The following is a 20,678-nucleotide window of genomic DNA, read 5'->3' on the forward strand; positions in this document are numbered from 1 at the left end:
ATTATTAATATAACTAATTAGGAAATTAGGCAATAAGATTACAATTATCCATTAAAACTTAATAAATTTGATAATTTCATACTCCAGAAACTTTTAAACTCTCCTCATGAAGTTTTGAAGCCTGTATTTATTAAGCTCTGATTGGGTGATAGAGGCGATGCTTTTGTTTGATTGGATAAAATCAGAAGTTATTTGATAGTAATTTTTTGCAGGACAAGACATCTCAACGCCTTAACATTGCATGCACCGACAGGAGCGACGTGGTCTGTGGACAAATTACAACGTGAAATCATAAATCTAACGACAAAAAGAGTTAAGATTGCGGCAAAATGGTATAGTTTTTATTAGTGTTTTAATTTAATTATCTTAACTTTAATTTAATTATTTGTACAGATCTTTAGCTATACAATGCTTTCTACTTTCATTTTAACATCCTGTTTGTTTTAAACTGTTAAGCCTAAAAGCATGTTAAGATGGTAATGTTATTATTCAAAGCTTAAGTATGTGATTAATTTGATACTCAAATTCATAGATTTATATTATAATGAGTTATTTGTATAACTCATTATAATTAGATTAATGATATCTGATAGAGAAATAGAGGCTATGCGTAAGCCGTAGGATCTCGTCTCTCACACCATGTGTGTCCTATTAAAGTTTAATGTTCCAAATTTATATTTATTCCTTAATTTTATGAAATTAATTTCTTTTGGATTGTTCGTTAGACTTCTAGTTAAACTTCACAAAAAATAGCTATAAGGTTTAGAATTCACAATTCTTTTAAATTGTAGTGATTGATTTTGCAACTGTATGCAGTGTATTACAGGAAATATTAATTTTTAGGCCTATATGTTACTTAAATCACTTAATTAAGGCTTTCTATTGTGACTGGCTTATTTTCTTTATATTTTTTTTTTCAATTGTCAGGGGATATTTCAGTACCAAACATAATCTGTTGTGCTAGTGTACCAAATTGGAAAGATTTTAAACTTGCATTGATATTTTTTTTTAAAAAAAAAGCATGTAGAACACAACCCTATGCCTATAGTTGGCTAGAGATTTATGCTCTTTGATTTGATCCACTTTTGTGGTCTTATTTTACTTTCTCACAGCTGCTGCTTGGAAGTTGCCAAGATTTAGCAATTATTCTGCTACAGATCAGGATACAGTAATATTCCCCATTTCTAACACATTAATTGAATAGATTAGCTGTGTCAGTCTTAGAAAGAAGTCAATTTCACAACATGGGGCCTCTTTCTTTCAATTAATGCTAAAGTTGTAAATTTTCTTTATAGGCAGTTGCTGCTCATAGACCAGTAGTTACTGTATATAATGAAAATAATGAGCCTGGCACCACTGGTGTGGCCCTCCCTGTCGTCTTTAGGGCTCCAATACGTCCAGACATAGTTAATTTTGTTCATATGAACATGGCAAAAAATCGAAGACATCCATATGCTGTTTCAAAAGAAGCTGGTGAGTATATCTTTATAATTGCTCCTCAATCTTTTATTTTCTCTTTTATATACGTTCTTATTATTTTATATTACATCATCAGTACCAGAAATTTTTAGAGTAATTGAGATTCAAGTAAAAGTTAATCTGACTCAAACCCTAGAAATTTTTAACCTTATATTCCAAAAAAGTACATTTCACACTTTAGTTTGCAAATATGCTAATAAATAATATTAAAATCATAAAACAAATTTCCAAACAGACAATCACTTAGTGTAATTTTGAGATTCTTTTTTAAGTGCATATATAATTAATAGATCAGCTCAAGATGTTAAGTTTGAAACAAATACTAACTATACAGATTGATGTATTTACATATCCATTACTTCTGTGTTCTGTGTTCTTTTTAATTAAATTTCTGAAAAGCACAAGAAATTGCAGTCAAAAGTTTTAGATACTAATTCACAATGTAATGAAGTACAAAAATTATTTTTTTAAATATACTATTTCCCAGACTAATGAGTGTTACAGTTTCAGATGATATTTGAAATTAGGCTCCTTTTAACCAGTAAAATACGTGCTTTAGAATTCATGTCTAATGTATAACAGCAACAAATCTTATTTGAATTAAATTAGTGCTTTTAAAAAGTTCAATTTCTTAACCATTTGGTTTAAAAACAAATGGTATTAAGAATATTTAATAAAAAAATTATTGAATTTTTTTAATTGGATGGATTTTTAATCCATTTTTATACATGATTAAAATAAATTTTTCATCTGTCATTTTTATATATTTGTTTATGTGATAATTGGAATCAGAATTAGGAATAAGTGAAAATTTAGCAGGTTATTTACTAATTTTAATTTAACCATGTAAAGTGTTAAGATAATGTATTACTATTTATAGAAAACAATTTTTGACATTAAAGATAAGTTAAGAATAAAAAAGTTACAGTTCAGTTACTCTCCTGCATCTATTAGTATCTTGCACTGCAATTTCTTTTTCATTGTTATAATTATTTTAAAAGTGTTAATTCTAATATCTTAAACATAGAAAATTATCTTACTTATTGAATCTTTCATCGATTATCTTATTTAAGAAAAAAATCTGTTTATTTACAATTGCTTAATTTAGTTTAGATGTTGACATTGCATAGTGCATCTTACATAGTAATGTTTTTTTTTTATGTATCATTTATTTTTATTAGATATAAATTTATTTTTTGAAGAAAATTTTTTATTCTGGTTTTCTATGTAAATTAACCTAAAATTGTATTTTAATAAAATTAAAAAAAATTTCCCTGATAATTTTATATCAAGTTGTTTTTCAATAATAAAAGTTACTTTTAAATTAAAATATAAGTAAATTTTTAAGCACAAATCTTTGTCTGCTGTAGGTATCATGCTTTTGCAGATGACAATCTTGTGCGAAATGAAATTCACTCTGAACCATGGTCAGACTTAATATAGTCTTGCACACTGATTGAGTTGATACAAAGTCAGATCTATTAATGATTTCTGCTGCTTATTTTATGACTGATTTATTCTAAGAAATTTGACTGTTTTATCGTGCACTGGGGGGGGATATGTCTTTATTAAGCAAACATTTGTTTAGGGTATTTTTCAAAAAATTGTCAGTGTAGTATATAAGATCAATTTTAGGGTACCTTTAGATAAGTGACGGCCAGCACTGTTAGTAGCCTGACCCCACGTTGGTGGCTCGGAAGTGATCTGACCATGCCTAACCTCATTTGTCACGACCACGTCGATTAGAACATTCCTCTTTTGACAGATAGTCGGCACTGAACAGTTGACTTGCTATTTGTATGTGCGATGTTTTCCTCTCACTGTTGCTTCTATAGCTCAATCACACACTTTAAAGCATGTCCACGCTAGACTATTACTAGCGTAGCTATCCTTGGTACAACTATTAAATCCCCATTCACTAGCTAGTATGACATGTCAACAGTATCCTATTAAGAGGTACCTTTAGATAGGTGGCAGTGACATTGTCTGTAGCCTAAATTTACAATCCGTTTCAGTCTTTTACATTTTAAATATTTTAAAAAAATAGATGGTAGGGCAGATGTAATAAAAAAAGCCTTATTTGTAGACAGCTTATGTTTAATGCCAACAAGACTTTCAAGCGAACACAAATATTTTATATATAAGGCAAGGAAAATGGAGCTTATTAAGAATTAAAATAAAACTAAAATATTAATCCTAAACAATTAAATGATATTGTTAAGAAATAAACTAAAACAAGTTAAGCAGTTTTTGTGTATCTTGGCAGTAAAGTTACGAACAGAGGAAGAACTGGTAAATATATAACTAAATAGATTAAGCAAACCCTGAAACAGTTATGCTTTTCTCAATAAATTCTGGAAAAACAAATTAACAAGAATTAGACTACTACTAAATACGACTACGGCAAAAATTAGAATTTTAGTGCTAGATCTGTCCTAAGTTAATATGAGTCGTGGCATTGTTTTAAAGATAACATGGAAAAACTTCATTAACAACTGTTTAAGAAGAATCTTGCTTATCAAGTGGTTCCATAAAATTTGTCATGCGAAAATCCTTAGAAAAGCAAAACGGAAACCAATTGATTTAGAAATGAATTGTCATGTTCTGTGCAAACACGAAAAATTTAATGTAAAACAATTTTTTGATTGGAACCTTCAGGGTGATAGAAATAGACCTGAACAAATAATTGGTGCGTGATGACTGTAAATCAGTCAAAAACAATAGGAAATGCATGGAAATCTGTAAAATATCTGGCCAGAGTAATTATTTTGTTTAATAAATTTTTGATTTTATTTAATTGTTAGTGTTTTAATAGTCTATTAAGATATATAAGTTTTGACTAATTATGTATTACTTTTTAGGCCATCAAACTTCTGCTGAATCTTGGGGTACTGGACGAGCCGTAGCTCGAATTCCTAGAGTCCGTGGTGGTGGAACTCACCGTTCTGGTCAAGGTGCTTTCGGTAACATGTGTCGTGGCGGTCGTATGTTTGCACCAACTAAGACATGGAGGAGATGGCATCGCAAAATAAATGTTAACCAACGTCGTTATGCTGTATGCTCTGCCATTGCAGCAACTGGCGTTCCAGCCCTGGTCATGTCTAAAGGTATGATATTGTTTCATGTGTATTAAGTTGTCAATATATTACGAGCAATTAAGCAGATTTTTAAAGAAAGTTTTTTTTTATGAAGAAAAATATGATATAAAAGGTAATATTGATATTGGTCAGACTCATAAGGTTTGATTAAAAAAAAGTGTCCACTAAGTTATCTACCTGCCACTGAATGTTAATGGAAAGTTTTAAATTTTGACGCTTGGTTATAAGAATAAATTTCCTATGTAACATGTTATTTTATTAGATTATAATAGTTTTAGTAGGTTTTTTTCATATAGGGTGACCCGGGGTAATTCACGATCACTCTGTTTCTGGGGTAAATAATGATCACCTAGTGTGGGCCTACTGTTGAGATTAAAAAAATGAGATAATATTGAATAATCATTTAAAAAAAATACTATGATTACGCAAATATTTTTACACTCTACTTTTGTCTCAAGACTTTTACAGGTACAAAATAGTAAAAATGGTGGAAAAATACAGTTTGAATTTTATTCAAATTGGTATAGTAATTGTTTTTTAGTCCTATTTTATTAAAATACAAATGAGCAAATCATAATGAATTGCAAAAATTTAAACCATTAATGTTATTTTCTCATAATTTATGCTTTACGATTTTTATTTCTTACTTTTCATTTAAATTAGTTACATAGTTAGTGCCTAAATAAGCCATTTTGGTACACAAATTTCCTTTTGCAACAAATATTATCACAAAAATCAGGGTGAAAAACATTTCATCTGATATTCGTAGTTAGACTGCATTATCTAAAACAAGACATTTAACAAGAAATTAAACAATCTGAGAAAAATAAACTGCAATATAAAAATTATACACATTTTCCATAGATTGACTTATGCTTGCTGTAATATCAACTCATGCAGAAAAATATTTATTCTATTTTAATGAGGGAGCAGGTATTACAACAGTCACAAAAAATAAAAAAAGTATGCATTTTGTTCTTTAGTTAACCCAAAGTGTGATCAAAAAATATATTTTATTTGTAATTAATGTTAAATATTTTCAAGAAAATTCAAATTTAAAAAATAATTCTAAATTTTTTTTTTAACAAGATGAGTACTTTCCTTCAAAATACAAGATACACAAAATATAGATTAAAAATTTAATAAATTAATTTCTTACTGCAACAAAGCTATCACAAAATCTTCAAATTACTTCAGTGTCCTGATCATAATTCATTTCAGCATCTAATTCTTCATCATCTTCTTCATTACTCTCACTTTCATCATCATCATTATCATCATCCTCTTCTTCATCATCANTAATTAGATTTTCAAACAAAACAAGGTAGCCTGGGACTCATCTCATATAGCCTCAAACTTCCAGTAAATATTATAATTCTATCTTGAATAGTTTTCTTACAAAATAGATGTTTGCATTTTTTGATCAGGAATTACCCCAGATCACCCTAAAGCTGAAAAATGAAATTTAATTACAGAAGGCTTAAAAATTATTTCTTGCAATCTTGTGCTCCGGGGAAAAGAAGTTAAAGTGGTAAAGGAAAATTGATTTTACATATTGTAAATAAAGTGCCCGAGAGTTTTTTTTTTATTTATTTATTTTTTTAATTAATAAAATGAATTTTAACCAAAATTCAGGTTTTATTTTCAAATAAAAAAGAAACTGGATACAATCTTTTGTTTTCTGCTCAAATCTTCTGAACGTTTTTTTGCTTTTGATGTTTTTATTCTGATTATTGTTTGCTTTATAGGACATAAGATTGAGCAAATTCCTGAAGTTCCCTTAGTTGTGAATGATAAAGTTCAAGAATATACTAAAACCAAGCAAGCTGTTCAGTTTTTACGAAAAATCAAGGCCTGGGCTGATATTCAAAAAGTAAAGTTTTTTTTTTTTTAAAAAGAATTTAAGAAAAAAGACCTAGCTTGTTTTATATGTAAGCACAAATCTTTGTCTGCTGTAGCTATTATGTGCTCTTCTAGATGACAAACTTGTGCTATAAAAAAATCACTCTGAACCATGGTCAGACTTTATTTTAATAGTCTTGCACACTGATTGAGTTGGAACAGAAATTTTACTTATTACTAAGTATTATATTTTTTTGTTTAATAGCCTATATTGGTTATATTTTTTAAGTCATTCATATCTGCAATTATTGACAAGTGATGATTGCTTAATATCAGTGTTAGAATTATTTTTAGGTTTGATTTCAAAAATGGTATATGTTATGTTTTATTTTTGTATAATTCATAGCTATCTACTCTATTTATCTACATTAGAAACATTCTTATGATTGAGAAGTAATCAGTAATTTCTTTTCTATGTATTTGTTTACTCTAATACTAAAGGAAGATTTGAACTGAGAAATATTAGAAAGTTATTGATTTAGGACTAATTTTTTGAAATTTCAGAATTGTTTTTATTTCCTTAAAATATTTTGATAATGTTTTATATGCTGTTCAATATTTTACAACTATTTTATACTAATGTAAAATCAGGCTATTGCTATTTAGAATTAAAATTATTGAGTAGTGTTGAATTATAAAAGTGTTGAATTGAAAATAGTGTTGAATTTTTTATTTTTTTTTTTAAATAACGGCAGGCACTGAACTTTTGTTCCTCGTCTTAGAAGATGACGGAAGTGTTGCTCATTTATCGTTGCCAGGGGTCTGTCTAGGTTTTTCTGACAGGTACCTATTTTGTGAAAATTTAGACGTAATTTGTGAAAAATTAAAAATTATATTAAGAAATCAACACAAANTTGAATTTTTTTTTTTTTTTTTTAAATAACGGCAGGCACTGAACTTTCGTTCCTCGTCTTAGAAGATGACGGAAGTGTTGCTCATTTATCGTTGCCCAGTGGACACCTGTGAAACAAAGTCACGGAGGCAAGCAACCTTACCCACATTACACTGCCACAAAAACCAGTTCGTAGGGTGGGCCACATTCACACATCAGAATACAAGAGAGAGAGAGACATCCATGCCCAGAGCAGGATTTGAACCCTCTGCCATTGGCTTTGCAGTCAGGCACGCTAATCACTCGGCCGCCTGGCCGACTTTTAAAAAAATGTGTCCTCTAAGATTCAAATCTTGCAATGCTCTTTTATGTTTCATAATAATCGTTGTCTGGCGATGATTTCCTTGCAAATTGAGCTTGTCTTAGAGATTACCTAGATGCTCTATATTTATATAGAGACCCCCCCAAAAAATTAAAAATCACTTGGAAATCCATAGCAATAACTTAAAAATTGGATTCAGAAAATTGGACTGTAAAATCAATTTTATAAAATGCATCAAAGTCCCTTTTCTAATACGATTAAAATTCTCTACAAAACAATGCAGCATTAAATAAAGAGATTTTAAAAAGCTGTATGAATATCTGTGGCTATAACTAACATTGAGATGAGTAAAACATATGTTTAAGGTTTAAGTGTAAATTTTTGATAAACTAGTGCATTAATAAAAATAATGTGGATTGTAGAGATTTTAGTGTCAAAGACCAGATTAGTTTTGATATTCTATTCTTCATTGTTGATGTTTCACTTCTCCAAGATTGTCAGCTAAGTACTGGTTTAAGTGCTTTGTGTTAACTCTTTTGGTAAATAATGTTATCATCTGAAACTTAGTTTTTAAGTTGTCAGTAGTAACGAGCTCCTGATAATAGATCTTGGTTTATGTACCATTTTCATATTTTAAGAGCAAACAAAAAAAACTTTTCATTAGTCTTAATATTTTTTGGGGTTATTCATTATTTATGAATAGTGTTTGTATTTAGTTTTGCCCTTCCTCTCCCTTGGTTCAAGGTAAAATCCATAAGTCTTGGCAAGTTTTTTTTTTTTTTTTTTTTTTTTTTTTTTTTTTTTTTTAAATTTTAGGGTGGGTTGATTAGATGAAACTAAATATCCTTCCCAACAGGTTTACCTCTGTGCTTCTTTAGTTTAATTTGAGTTTTATTCAATCTCCATAGTTCTAAGAACACGCATTATGATTGGATATCAAACTAATCTGGCTCTGAAGATTTTTAATTTATTGGCTTTTACTTTTTGCATTATTGAATTTCATTGGTAGACTTTTTGCTATTAGTGATCAGACATAATGCTAAATAAAAGCACTTCTGGGAAAGAAGAGAACTTCGCTCTTTCTACCTAAGAAGGTACAGTAATACATAGTCAGAGCTTTGCATTATTCAATAAGAATTGTATTGCAGGAGCACTATATTTGTACTGACTAAAATTTTTTAGGTTTGATAAATTTGTACTCAAGGCTTTGTTTTAGATAATGTAAATAATGTATTATAAATTAGGAGTGTTAGTTGCTAATACTAATAATAATAATTGTATGTGCTAATAATAATAATTTTATGTGGCTTTTCAATCACCAGAATAATTTTTAACATAATATGATATTGAATAATTTGCCACAAACAAGTACATTAATAATTCCATGTTCGACAATTTAACTTGCTTAGTAATCCAAGATTGTCAGCAGAGTACTGGCTTAAGTACTTTGTGTTAACTCTTTTGGTAAATAAAATTGTTGCCCAAGACTTTGTTTTAAAGTTAAAGGCAATAATAAGTTCTTGAGGGTTTAATTTGGATTTCATTCCATCTTCATAGTTTAAGAACGCACATTAGAATATCATTGGATATCAAGCTAATAAATTAATCTGACTCGTGGACTTTTTAATTAATTGTTTGGCTTTTATTTTTTGCATTATTGAATTTCATTAGTAGACTTTTTGCTATTAGTGATCAGACATAATGCTAAATAAACACTTCTGGGAATGAAGGGAGCTTAGCTCTCTCCTCCTAAGAAGGTACAGGAACACTTTTATTATGGAACAGAATTTTCTGTTATTTATAATGAAAATAGATTTTTATTCTTCTATATGTTGAATGAGTGTTTGTTTTGTGTTTATATAGTAATATTATTTTATTTATTTATTTTTTAAGGTTTACAATTCCAAGCGATTCAGAGCTTGAGAGCGCTTCAGGTTGAATGAGTGTTTGTTTTGTGTTTATATAGTAATATTATTTTATTTATTTATTTTTTTAAGGTTTACAATTCCAAGCGATTCAGAGCTGGCAAAGGTAAAATGAGAAACCGTAGAAGAATTCAAAGATTGGGACCTGTTATTGTTTATAGAAAAGATCAGGGTCTTACAAGGGCTTTTAGAAATATACCCGGTAAGACATCTATGACAAAAATCTTAATTCAAATGTCTTATTAATTCTAATTTTATTGCTAATTTTTTAATATAATTCACTAGTGTGGTTCGGGTTCATTATTTTTAAATCTGCTGTTTTTGTTTGTTTTTTTTTCTTTTTTGAGATTTGATATAAACTTTTTTAGTGCCATTTCATTTTTTTGTTAGCTTTCAATTTCATAATGACTTATTCTTCCTGTAAATTCATGTTACTTATTATCTTTAAAGGGAATCTATAAGTTTAATTGAGTAGCCTCACTGCTCAATATTTTACTATTGTTCTTACCTTTTCATACAATGTTAACTCTTAAATTTGTGTATTTCTAAAATTCCACAATAAAATAAGATTTTGGTAAAAGGATATGCATATTTTTTTATTTGCACAAATCTTTGTCTGCTCTAACTTTTATGTTATAGCAGGTGACAAACTTGTGCTAGATTATGATCACTCTGAACCATGGTCAGACTTAATATGGTCTTGCACACTGATTGAGTTGATACAGATTTATGTGAAATGTCATGTGTGTATAAATGTTATATGTCAGCTTAGAGTTTTTGCTTTTATGGGTAATTATATTTATTTTCTTCTTTAAAGGTATTGAAACTATCAATGTAGAGAAACTCAACCTTTTGCGCTTAGCTCCTGGTGGACACGTCGGTCGTTTTGTCATTTGGACTGAATCTGCTTTCCGTAGATTGGATGCTATTTATGGAACCTATAAGAAGAACTCAACCACTAAGAAGAATTACAAGTAATTCTTCCTTCAGTTTGTATATATTAAGTGTCTTATTTAGTGTCCTGTGTACTTATGTATTTTCTCTCTTCAGTTTACCCATGCACAAGATGACTAATGCTGATTTGGCCAGGATGCTTAAAAGTCAAGAAATTAGAAAGGCTATCAGACCACCAAAGTATGTAAAAGATGTTTGTTTTTGAAAATTTAAAAACAAATTGAATTTAACTAGATTATGGTGACCTTTTTAAAGTAATTTGTTTTCCTAAAGTAGAGATTAAGAAAATATTAATTAACTAAATCTTGTAATATTGTAGTGTTTGTTTTATGAATACCTTTTTTGGTATGAAAATTCTTCATTGTAAGTATGTAATAACATAGTAAGATAAAAACATAAAGCATCTGCTCGCACAATCCAAAAGTTTTTGATAAAGGAGCAATTTTTTTGAATATACTAAAACGGTTAACTATTTATTCTTGATCAAAAGTACTTTAAGTACATTTTAAGTTAAGAGATTAATTTTGCACCGAATGGAAGTTCATTAAAAGATTTCCTACTGTTTCCAATGGACTATTTTCATTGTAAAAAAACAGTGTAACTGTGGTGATGTTCAGATGAAAAGGAATAGTCGTATAGAAAACCATGTGTGCCCTTGCCTTTTTGTCTTGCTCCCACTAACCAAGCCCCCAAAGCCTACACAACTCTTATTGGCTGCTACCTTTTTGGCTGAATTTTTAAGGGCAGAAAAAAGGCAGGTGAAAACTTATGAAAGAGAAACTAAAACTTTAAAGTAGTTATAGCAGAGCAGTGCAGCAAATATAAAAGTAACAAAACATCATAAAAGCAATACCACATAGCTGTAGATGTAAAAAAATGATTGTAGTCTTGATCGCTAATCTTTGGTTGAGAGTAGCAGTTATCTTTTTTCTTTGGGAGAAGCTTACATACAGCTAAACCCTTACTTTTTCTACCCTTCAGAAATCATGATCACTTTTATATTACAGTAAATATTAAAGTATCTGCAAAATTAGAGAATGACCAAAGTTTGTTTTGGGAAGTTTTAATTGTCAAAGGAGCAAGTCCGATAATTAAACATTGTTTTTTGAAATTCAATAATATTGCTTGTTTTGAGGATACTAAAAATTAAAATGTGGATTTTTTTCTCCCCCTAGAGATTTGACAATTTATTAGCATATATTTATTTTATGCATTATATATTTTGTGTTAACCAATCTTTTATTCCATAATTTTCTTCAGCAATAAGGTTCAGCGCTACATCCTGAAGAAGAATCCATTGAAGAACATTAGAGTTATGCTGAAATTGAATCCATTTGCTGCGGTTATGAGACGAAAGACTTACCTCTATCAACAGCAGAAAAAGAAAGCTAAAGAAATTAAAGTGATGAAGAGAAGAGGAGTAAGTGTTCTGTTTTTTTTTTCTTTTCGTGTAGTGAATTGTTCGCGATTCTCAATTTCCACTGATTAAGCCGGCTGCATAGAATATTTATTTTTATGCAGTGTGCATAGATGTGGATACAGCAAATCTTTTTTGCTTGCTGCATATCTGTTATGTTAGCATCCAAAAAAGGACAATTGAAAATTTCTGTTAAGAAAGTGCAATTCAGCAGGTACATTCCATTCCCCTTCAAATTTATTCTGGTTCTTTCAGGTAAACCTTTAGTACATGAAGTTGCTAACATTATAATAAAGCTTTCAGAACATGAAAGTGTAAGCAAATTATTTTACATCCCCAGAGTGTGATCCTCTCTGTTTGTTGTTCGCGTTGCTCTGTTTCCATACTTGTAAATTTTAATGTTCCATGGATATGAAAGATAATTTTAAGGGTTTCTCCCTTAGTATAGCCTCTTCAAAGTACAGCTGGTTAGCATCCAATTAAAGTTCGAATTTCAATTTTTTTTTTTATGCAATTCTTGAATAGACTGTCCTATCTGTTAAGAATATGAAATAAGCTAAAATAATACTGCTATTTTTTTTTCTCACAAAAAGCTGTAAAAAAAACTAAATCATACCTGTTCCTATATCATGTATGCAAAATAACTAGTCTTAGAATTGTCAGTAACAGTGATCAGTCAACTATTGAGATTCGAATTGAATAATTCTGTCTATCACAAATTTGTAAAAATTACACATTTTAGTAAAACTGACATTTTTCCCGTCCTCATTCAGTATGTTGCTGCTCTCAAAATCTAATATTTAAGTTGATATAGCATTCATAAGGAATATCAAAATGAACTTAATTATTTTTCTTTTGCCTTATTTGTACATAATCTGGACCTGAAGATGACCCCTCGATAACAAAATAAATTGGTGACATGAAATATGTAAACCATTCGGTTTTTTTCCATCACTTTTTTTAAACATGTTAAATTATAAAAGTACATCAATGTAGGAAGGAGATACTTGGGAAAGCAGAATTTTCATTAAAATGTCAAATATCTCCATTCAAAATTGTGATCCTTCAGAGTACGTGAATTTATGGTGGAAACATTGATATAAAAGAATTCATTCACATATTTTTACATAAAGTCTATATATTTTACTAAATTTTGTTTTATATTTTTATTGTTGAACGAACTTTTTATAGCTTTAGATAATTTCTAATTTATTTTTTTATTTTAAAATATAATTTAATTCAAGCAACAAAAAATACAAAAAGGTTATTAAATAAAAAGGACCTATTGACATCAATCTACTTAGGTTTGAGGAAACAGTGTCTACTAATTCACTCTCACTGGCTGCTAACTGAAAATTAAAATTTTCAGATTTACAAAAACTACATCTTTTTTCATTTAGCATCAAGAATTAACAGTACTCGAGAAATCCAATTTTGTAGAGAAAAAACTATTTTAAAGGTGGTATAAATCTGTGGTATTTTTAATTAAAACATTTTTTTTTTTTCATACCTATCATTTTTTAAGGAAAGTTCATATGGTATTTAAATAGTTTCTATTACCGATTAAAAGCAATCCTTTGATTTAAAGTGAAGTATTGTACTTGTAACTTATGATTTATTGTTTGCTTTTTATCTTTATTTATTGGAAGTTACATGAATAATCCATCTGTGCTTTAATCTCCAGTTGTCTTTGTAAATTATATCTGCCTATGTTTCTCTAATATTTCTGGGCAATTTAACCAGTTGCTAATTTCTTATTTGCTGACTTTAAAAGCTTTTACCTCAGTTAAAAAAAAATAGCAGTTTTTATAAGTTTTACAAGCGTAATAGATAGTGTAACACTGATCAAAGTAAATGTAACCTACACTTATTTTTAATTCAAAAATTTGATTTTTTTTTTTAAATATGCATACTTATGTCTGCAAAAAATTGCTCTGACTGAATTTGTAGTATATATATTTCCTTTAAATTTAATTCAGATTGAAGTACCTGAAGAGAAGAAGAAAAAGAAGGGTGCAACTGCAGCAACTAAAAAAGCCAAGCCAGTTGCCAAAAAGGCAGCAGGAAAAGATACGAAGAAAGATGGAAAAGCCAAGGCTAAAAAATAAATTATGTAAAGAGCACTTCGGTTTTGATATTAAATATCGTTATTAATGAAAAGCTTTATGTATTTATTCTTAAAACAAATGGCATTGTAAACACAACTAATTTATTATAAATTCAATGCTCAAGCTCGAAATAGAGTTGATGTCTTCTAATAAACTAATCCAACTCTTAATATCCTGTAAATGTGTGCTACGGACCAGTTTTGTAGTCTTTTGCATTACGTTTAAACCAAAGCGATCTTCCGATTTTCAAAACTAAAAGGCATCTACATAGCTGCCAACCTCTAGTTAAAAATGCAGAAGATTCGCAACTGCATACTTATTACTAATAAATTTATTTTAAAAAATAGTCCCCTTTTTTTTAAAACGCGAAAAGGGGGAAAAAATAAAAAGAACTTGACCAGCTACTTGAGGGTACAATATTCATTTGTTCTTCTTGCTTGAGCTTGTCAGATATGTGGCACCTCTGCACAATATTCATTTGTTAATTCTTGATTAAAGGAAAATATATCAAATTTTAAGATTTATATTACCATTAGTTTAATTACATTATAATAGTATGCCCTATATATGAACTCAATAGAAATTATGGAAAAAGAATTACATCAAAAAAAATTTTTTTTTTGCAAAGAAGCTTTAGTAGCACCTTTTGCTTTTACAGGGGTCGCATTCCCCCTAAATCTAATAATATCACACAATAGTTTTTCTTAATAAAGTTTTGATTAAGAAGGTAAAAAATCCAAGTTGGTGTTAATTTATTTTTTCTCTTGATTTATTCTCACTTTTGTCTGTTCCTGAATTATGCACTTAATTTCTGATAGGTAATATGTAAAGTTGAAATTTCATTTTTACACTTTAGAGATTTCATTCTTGACTTAATAAATTTCAGAGCTTTATTTTGTGACTTGCAATTATTTATGATATGTGTGGATGAATTGTAATAATCTTCTGTTATGTAATAAACTACCGTGTGATCTGTTTTTATCCTAGCAAAATCATATATTACCCCTAAAATTTTTTGAAAAAAGTTCCTAAAATTTTAAAAAACTTTGCTGCTACCCCTGCTTTTACTAAACATCTTTCTAAAAGTCTCTTTCAAAACAGGTCTACCTTCTTTATTACACAAAATCGAATTCTTGATTCAACTCCGCTGAGAGTCCGTGGATGTAGGTACCAGAGTAAAAAATCGTTTTAAATGATCTCGTTAAAAGAATTTTTAGTTTTGTTTTACCTGATAGTATTTGATACAATTTTCTAAAGATAATCAGCACTTTTAAGGGCCTTTCAAATGCTATGTGTCCCGCATTGGACTGATCGTTAAGGCACGGTTCCCAGCAGATCACCGAAGTCAAGCATCACTGGCTACGGTCAGTGTGNTCCTTTTTATTTACGAATTAACATTTATTATATTTCACTGGCACTAAATTTAAAATATATTTTCCAGAAATAAATTATAATAAAAATAAAAAAATATCCAACATTTTTGTTTTGTTTTGCTGACCATTTGGCGCCCCTCTGTGAGTAGCGCCTGGGGCATGATGCCCCCCCTTGCTCCACCCTCGCTACGCCACTGGCTCTAGTGCGACGTAAATTAACTACAACAACAAATGCTATGTAAACATATTTTTGGCAATCTCCTGTCAGCCAATCACAAACTCCTACGATTATTAAATGTCATAATAAGTCTCCAGTTTTGTTGAATCACGGTTATTTTAATTTAAAAAAAAAAAAACATTGCTGTATTTGATTGCGTTGGCGAAATTATAAAACTGAATTTCTCTGTTTGTGGGGGGGGGGCATTATTCAATCAGCTATTCCCCTTGCAAATGCTTTGCCCCTCTACGGAAATCTATTTTTGAGGACAAATATTTTTTCTCTCCATTCAATAGCTGAAATAGTATTTTTGAAGCTGATTAGCTGAAATAATATTTTTGAAATACTTTTTAATTTAGTTTATAATAAGTATTTATATCGTTTTTACGATATATAATAATCGGTAGGTTATTGCTTCTTGACGAAATTTATTATGTTACGCAATCTGTCTGGATGTAAGAACATTATATTTTGTAGAAAACTGAAACCAAAAAAAACGGAAGCTAGGAAACTTCCTTTTCCTTCGGATGAGAAAGTTCAGGAAACGATGATAGAACAAGATGCATTCATTTTCCTGCAAATAACGTAAGAGATTAAAGAGAAGTTATAAATAAGAAAATTCACATTTTTGCAAAAGTCAACTTGACCTTAGGAAATTTTGATGCGCATCGAGCAAATATGTCCAAATTTTCTTAATGCAATGCCAATTTGAACTATTATCGCGCTTCTGAAACTAGATTACCAGATATGGTTCATTGTTGAACCGAATTTACTAAGATGGTAAATATCGCTGTGTGTGAAGTTTTTCAGTTTCACGTTAAATTGTTTTCTTTACGTGCAAAAGGATAAAATTAGGTTGCATTTATAGTTTTTGGCAAATAATTACAAAAATAAAGTAATAGAAAAAAAAATTTGGATATGTTTGGGCAAAAAACATTGTTATTACAAATTATACCTGAAAACTTCTTAATTCTCCTCTATATGTTTCCCCATTCTGTTTGAAAAATGAGAGTGATTTAAGGAACGAAGGAATTTCTTTGCAGGCAAATGAGGCATTATTTCTGGTGTATTTCTCTTGCGTAGTGGATGGGCCCGTTCCCAAAACGAACGAACCAATATCTTGGTAGTTAATTAGTTAACACCTTAAATTTTTTTGACTGTTTAATTTTGTTCTTTTTAATTATTATAAAAGTTAGAAAATGGTTTTTTATTACAAAAATAAAATTTTACATGCAATTACTACTGTATTTATAATTTTTACATACACATCTTATTCACATAGAGCAAATTAATCAAAATTTTGAAGCTAAATATAATATAACTAGTATAATGTAAAACACAACAATATGATTTTCAATGCATAAATTTTACATTTCTTTTTCCTTCCTCGACTGAAGTAGTAATCGGTGAAAAACTAGGACTACTAATGCCATCTATTAGAAAAATAGTGAATTAAGTATCCTAAAGTAGAAACGAATCAGCTCGGGCTTCACAAAATAGAAACGTTGATTTTTGTTCCTGCCTCAAGTCGGTTCGGGCATCACAAATACTGCACGCAGTAGTTGCCCTAACTGGATTCGTGCGACAGGGGATTAAAAGGGTTTTATGTATAAATTTGTAACTATGCCCATTTACACATCTGACAAAGCTATCTAAACAAGTGAGACTCTTGTTTCATTTATAGATATATATATTTTTGCGTTGAATCTAGTAAGATTTTGCACGAATAATAAAAACGAATTGTTCGAAAGATGCGAGCGGTTTTTTTTAACTAGGTGTTCTATTGACTTGTATAATCTCACTTTCAGCGTAAAATAATTCATAGGAAACAACACCTCAACTTAATTAGATAGTTATGTCAGATGCGTAAACGGGTACAAAAATGTACCTTTTGTACATAAACTGTTTATACCTTCTAAAATATTAGTCCGATTGCGATTATCTCGGGATTGGTCCCATTTGATTCCGTGTGAAAAAATACACCGGGTGCATTTTTTCAATTGCCTATTTAAAAAAAGAAATCAATTTTTTAAGGCACCACCATTTTCCTCAAAAAAGGGGACAATTTCAGGTATCATTTATAATAACGTAAGTTTTTTTTTTTTATAAAAATTATCTTGGAGTACTTAACCTTTCAAAGAAATAATCTAATTTTACTGGAGTGTAAGTCATGATTTTGACTGCCATGTATATTGTTGAATAAATTAAATCAAATATCAGTGCGGAGTGCCGCAAAAGAAATTTACGCCATCCATTTTACGAGGTGTTCCGCAATCACCACCCTTATTATACATTTTTAGAATACTTGTTTAAGATATAGTTAAAGCATACGCTTTAGGGATCGCAAATTATGTAGAAGGGATTAAAAAAAACTTCCTAATCAACTAGTTTATCGGTGAAAGGGAAAGCGTTATTATAATCATACCTATGTAATTGGATTCTTGCAAGTGATATCGTGGCATTTGTCGGTTTAGCACGAAATTTCTATTATTAATTGGTGTGAAAATAGCATACACTTTCGTTAGCTTGTCCATGCATAAAAAAATATTATTTCCAATTAAATCATCGTTTCGAAGAAATAAGAAAAGACAAGAACTGTAAATTTATCATAAAGTACAACTTAAATGCACCAAATAGTATTTTTTACCAATTTTACTCCAGCTAGTTTTTTTTGTTTTTTATTTACCAATTCTAGGTGGGTAGGTTAGACTTTAAAATTTTCCTTTTATCGTCCCAGAGGTGTTTGGGTGATCGAGGCTAACTCTTCGATTAGAGTATTATATTAGATGCCCTGAAAGAAAAAGTCAATTAAACTGGAAAAATCTATAATTCCATAGTTTAAATTTCTGTCTATGTAAGGGTAAATTATTCTAACATAAAGGGGAAAAAAATATTATTTCTATGAAAATAGTCATAGCTTTTTTTTTCTTATTGCAAAAATTATTAAGTTGCAATGATTTTAGAGCTTCGTTATTAAATTTATCACAACTAAAAATTATGCATTTTGTTCTTCATGAAATATTTTGTTTGAGATAAACATTTATCCGATAAAAAATTTGGTTTTATTAAAAAAAAGGCTATAAATGTAAAGTTTTGGTATCCTTAGTCATCTGGTTGTTTGCCTTCTTTTCCCTAAATACCTAGAGCTGTAGCCCCTTTAACTGATGATTTTTTTCTTTCCTCCTGACGAACCATCTTTTCCGGTATACTTTAACTTCAAATTATTTACTAGTTAGATTATATTTCGAAAAAAGTTGAATAGTTTAGAAAAGTCCATTAGGAGTAAAAAAATAATCGTTTATTTATTTTTACGATTTTAATATTCATTGTAACATTTTGATGTTTCTCCAAATCATAGTGTTAAAAACCTCACCCAAAATGTTTATACTTTGTCAATATTTTTAAATTCACTCGAACCCTTATCTTAAAAGCCTTATGCCTTTTTTTAAAGGGACTATTCCATTTTCAAAGTAACGGTGAAAGTAGTCTTAAAGAGAAAAATATTTTCCTTTAAAAAGTAGAATGATGAAACTATAACTAGTTTTGCTCTTAATCGGTTAAATATTTATTTCATTCTTAAATTTTAATTTCTTTTACATTATTAGTATAGTATTTTATACATTTATTATTCTTTGCTTAACGTTCTAAAATTAAACATTTTGAGCACCTTAATCTTTGAGCATTCTTTCAAGCGATTAAATCTGATTGCCGCTTTAAGTTTCGGAAAGGGGGATGGGGAAATAAAGATTCACTCTTTCATTCTCAGTGGAAATACCGATCTTAATCAAAGTAAAAATCTATACCCAAATACAAACATGGAACGATAATAAACAATTTACGCCGAGGCTTAAAATAATTTCAAGAAACGAACATGCAAGTCGACGAATGCAAATTGCTTTTAAAACTCAAAACCGCAATTAATTATGTCCTTGTTTTTTTTGATAATCATTGCTTTTAAGAAAATGAGTCAGACGATAAATTTCACACATCTGGCATGCTTGCGAGTCAATGATTGACATTTTCCAGTTCCTGTTATGATTAGTGTGTCCATTAAATGAAGTTCAAAACGTCATCTTATATATTTGTTATTATTTTTTCTCTCCTCCCGTTGTTGCTATTAATTTGAAAAATTAATTTATTACTCATTTGTTTCTTGAAAATGTGAATCAAATTCATTGGATAATCTTTTCATGAATTTGTTTTATAATTTTTATTTGCTGCATTAAAGGTAATGATTTTTTTTTTTAATTTTACACTCAATTTAATATGATATTTATATTCTGTATCAAAATATTGTAATTACATAATACATATTAATAAGAATTTTAATAATATGTAGTAATAATTTAAATTAAAATCTATTAATATGCATGTTTTTCTTAAAAAAAATAATTTATTAATTCTATTAATCAGATATAGTAGTCATCAATTGCGTTATTTTTCATTGGTGTAACATCTTTTTTTTAGGCAATTGATAACTCAACCAACTAACTTAATTTCTTAACAATTCTTCTGTAATTCCTAATTATAAGTAAGAAAATAAAAGAAATTTCATAAATAGCTATAAAATCTTTTCTAAATGAAAGAAAAAGTTGTTAATCTCTGATCGGGAAATTTGATGTATTGCACTTAGATTATATTAAAAGAAAATAGTTGTTATTAATTCAATGTTTCTATTGTAGACAAATTATTTTCTCTTAAAAAACTGTAACAATTTAAATAGTCTAAAAAATGCACCCATCAGGGACATTTTGTACATAAATACGCAATTTTTTTATGCTCAATTTTTTAGAACAATTTTCCAAACTTGGTGTTTTTTTCTTCTTTTTGCTAACTAAGTTTATGTTTGAGTGTTGTACCATACAGTGTGTGTAATATTGCTGCGTTACCCAGCTGATAAATTCTGCTTATAGGTATAAATTCGCTGAAACGTTTCATAAATCGAAGTTTGCTAAATCAGTCAATCAGGAATCAATTAAAATAAAGTCGGGGGAGGGGGGTAATGTAACTACGAATGTAACTACGACACGTTCTTTTCTAATTAATTTTTT

General features: G+C 29.1%; 2 protein-coding genes across 4 annotated transcripts in view; both read left to right on the forward strand.

Moving 5' to 3' along the window:
* LOC107452096 (ribosomal protein L4) overlaps positions 1–14,089 on the forward strand; it is a 38,430-nt gene extending 24,341 nt beyond the window's left edge. For 2 of the 3 annotated variants that reach the window (XM_071178895.1, XM_071178894.1), the window contains exons 2-10: positions 213–332; positions 1,296–1,473; positions 4,341–4,586; positions 6,326–6,450; positions 9,631–9,760; positions 10,376–10,532; positions 10,609–10,692; positions 11,773–11,932; positions 13,909–14,089. In XM_071178895.1, coding sequence (XP_071034996.1) covers positions 330–332; positions 1,296–1,473; positions 4,341–4,586; positions 6,326–6,450; positions 9,631–9,760; positions 10,376–10,532; positions 10,609–10,692; positions 11,773–11,932; positions 13,909–14,037 — 1,212 coding nt within the window. In that variant the 5' untranslated portion in view covers positions 213–329 and the 3' untranslated portion in view covers positions 14,038–14,089. Of the gene's footprint in view, positions 1–191; positions 333–1,295; positions 1,474–4,340; positions 4,587–6,325; positions 6,451–9,630; positions 9,761–10,375; positions 10,533–10,608; positions 10,693–11,772; positions 11,933–13,908 lie in introns of those variants that run through there. The other variant, XM_016068403.3, reaches the window with a different exon arrangement.
* Positions 14,090–19,721: 5,632 nt separating this feature from the next.
* LOC107452101 (uncharacterized) overlaps positions 19,722–20,678 on the forward strand; it is a 60,732-nt gene continuing 59,775 nt past the window's right edge. Inside the window, exon 1 of the mRNA XM_071178899.1 lies at positions 19,722–19,855. The gene's annotated coding sequence lies outside the window, so the exon portion shown is untranslated. The remainder of the gene's footprint in view (positions 19,856–20,678) is intronic.

Source organism: Parasteatoda tepidariorum, chromosome 3, assembly GCF_043381705.1.
Source record: "Parasteatoda tepidariorum isolate YZ-2023 chromosome 3, CAS_Ptep_4.0, whole genome shotgun sequence".
Lineage (NCBI taxonomy): Eukaryota > Metazoa > Arthropoda > Arachnida > Araneae > Theridiidae > Parasteatoda > Parasteatoda tepidariorum.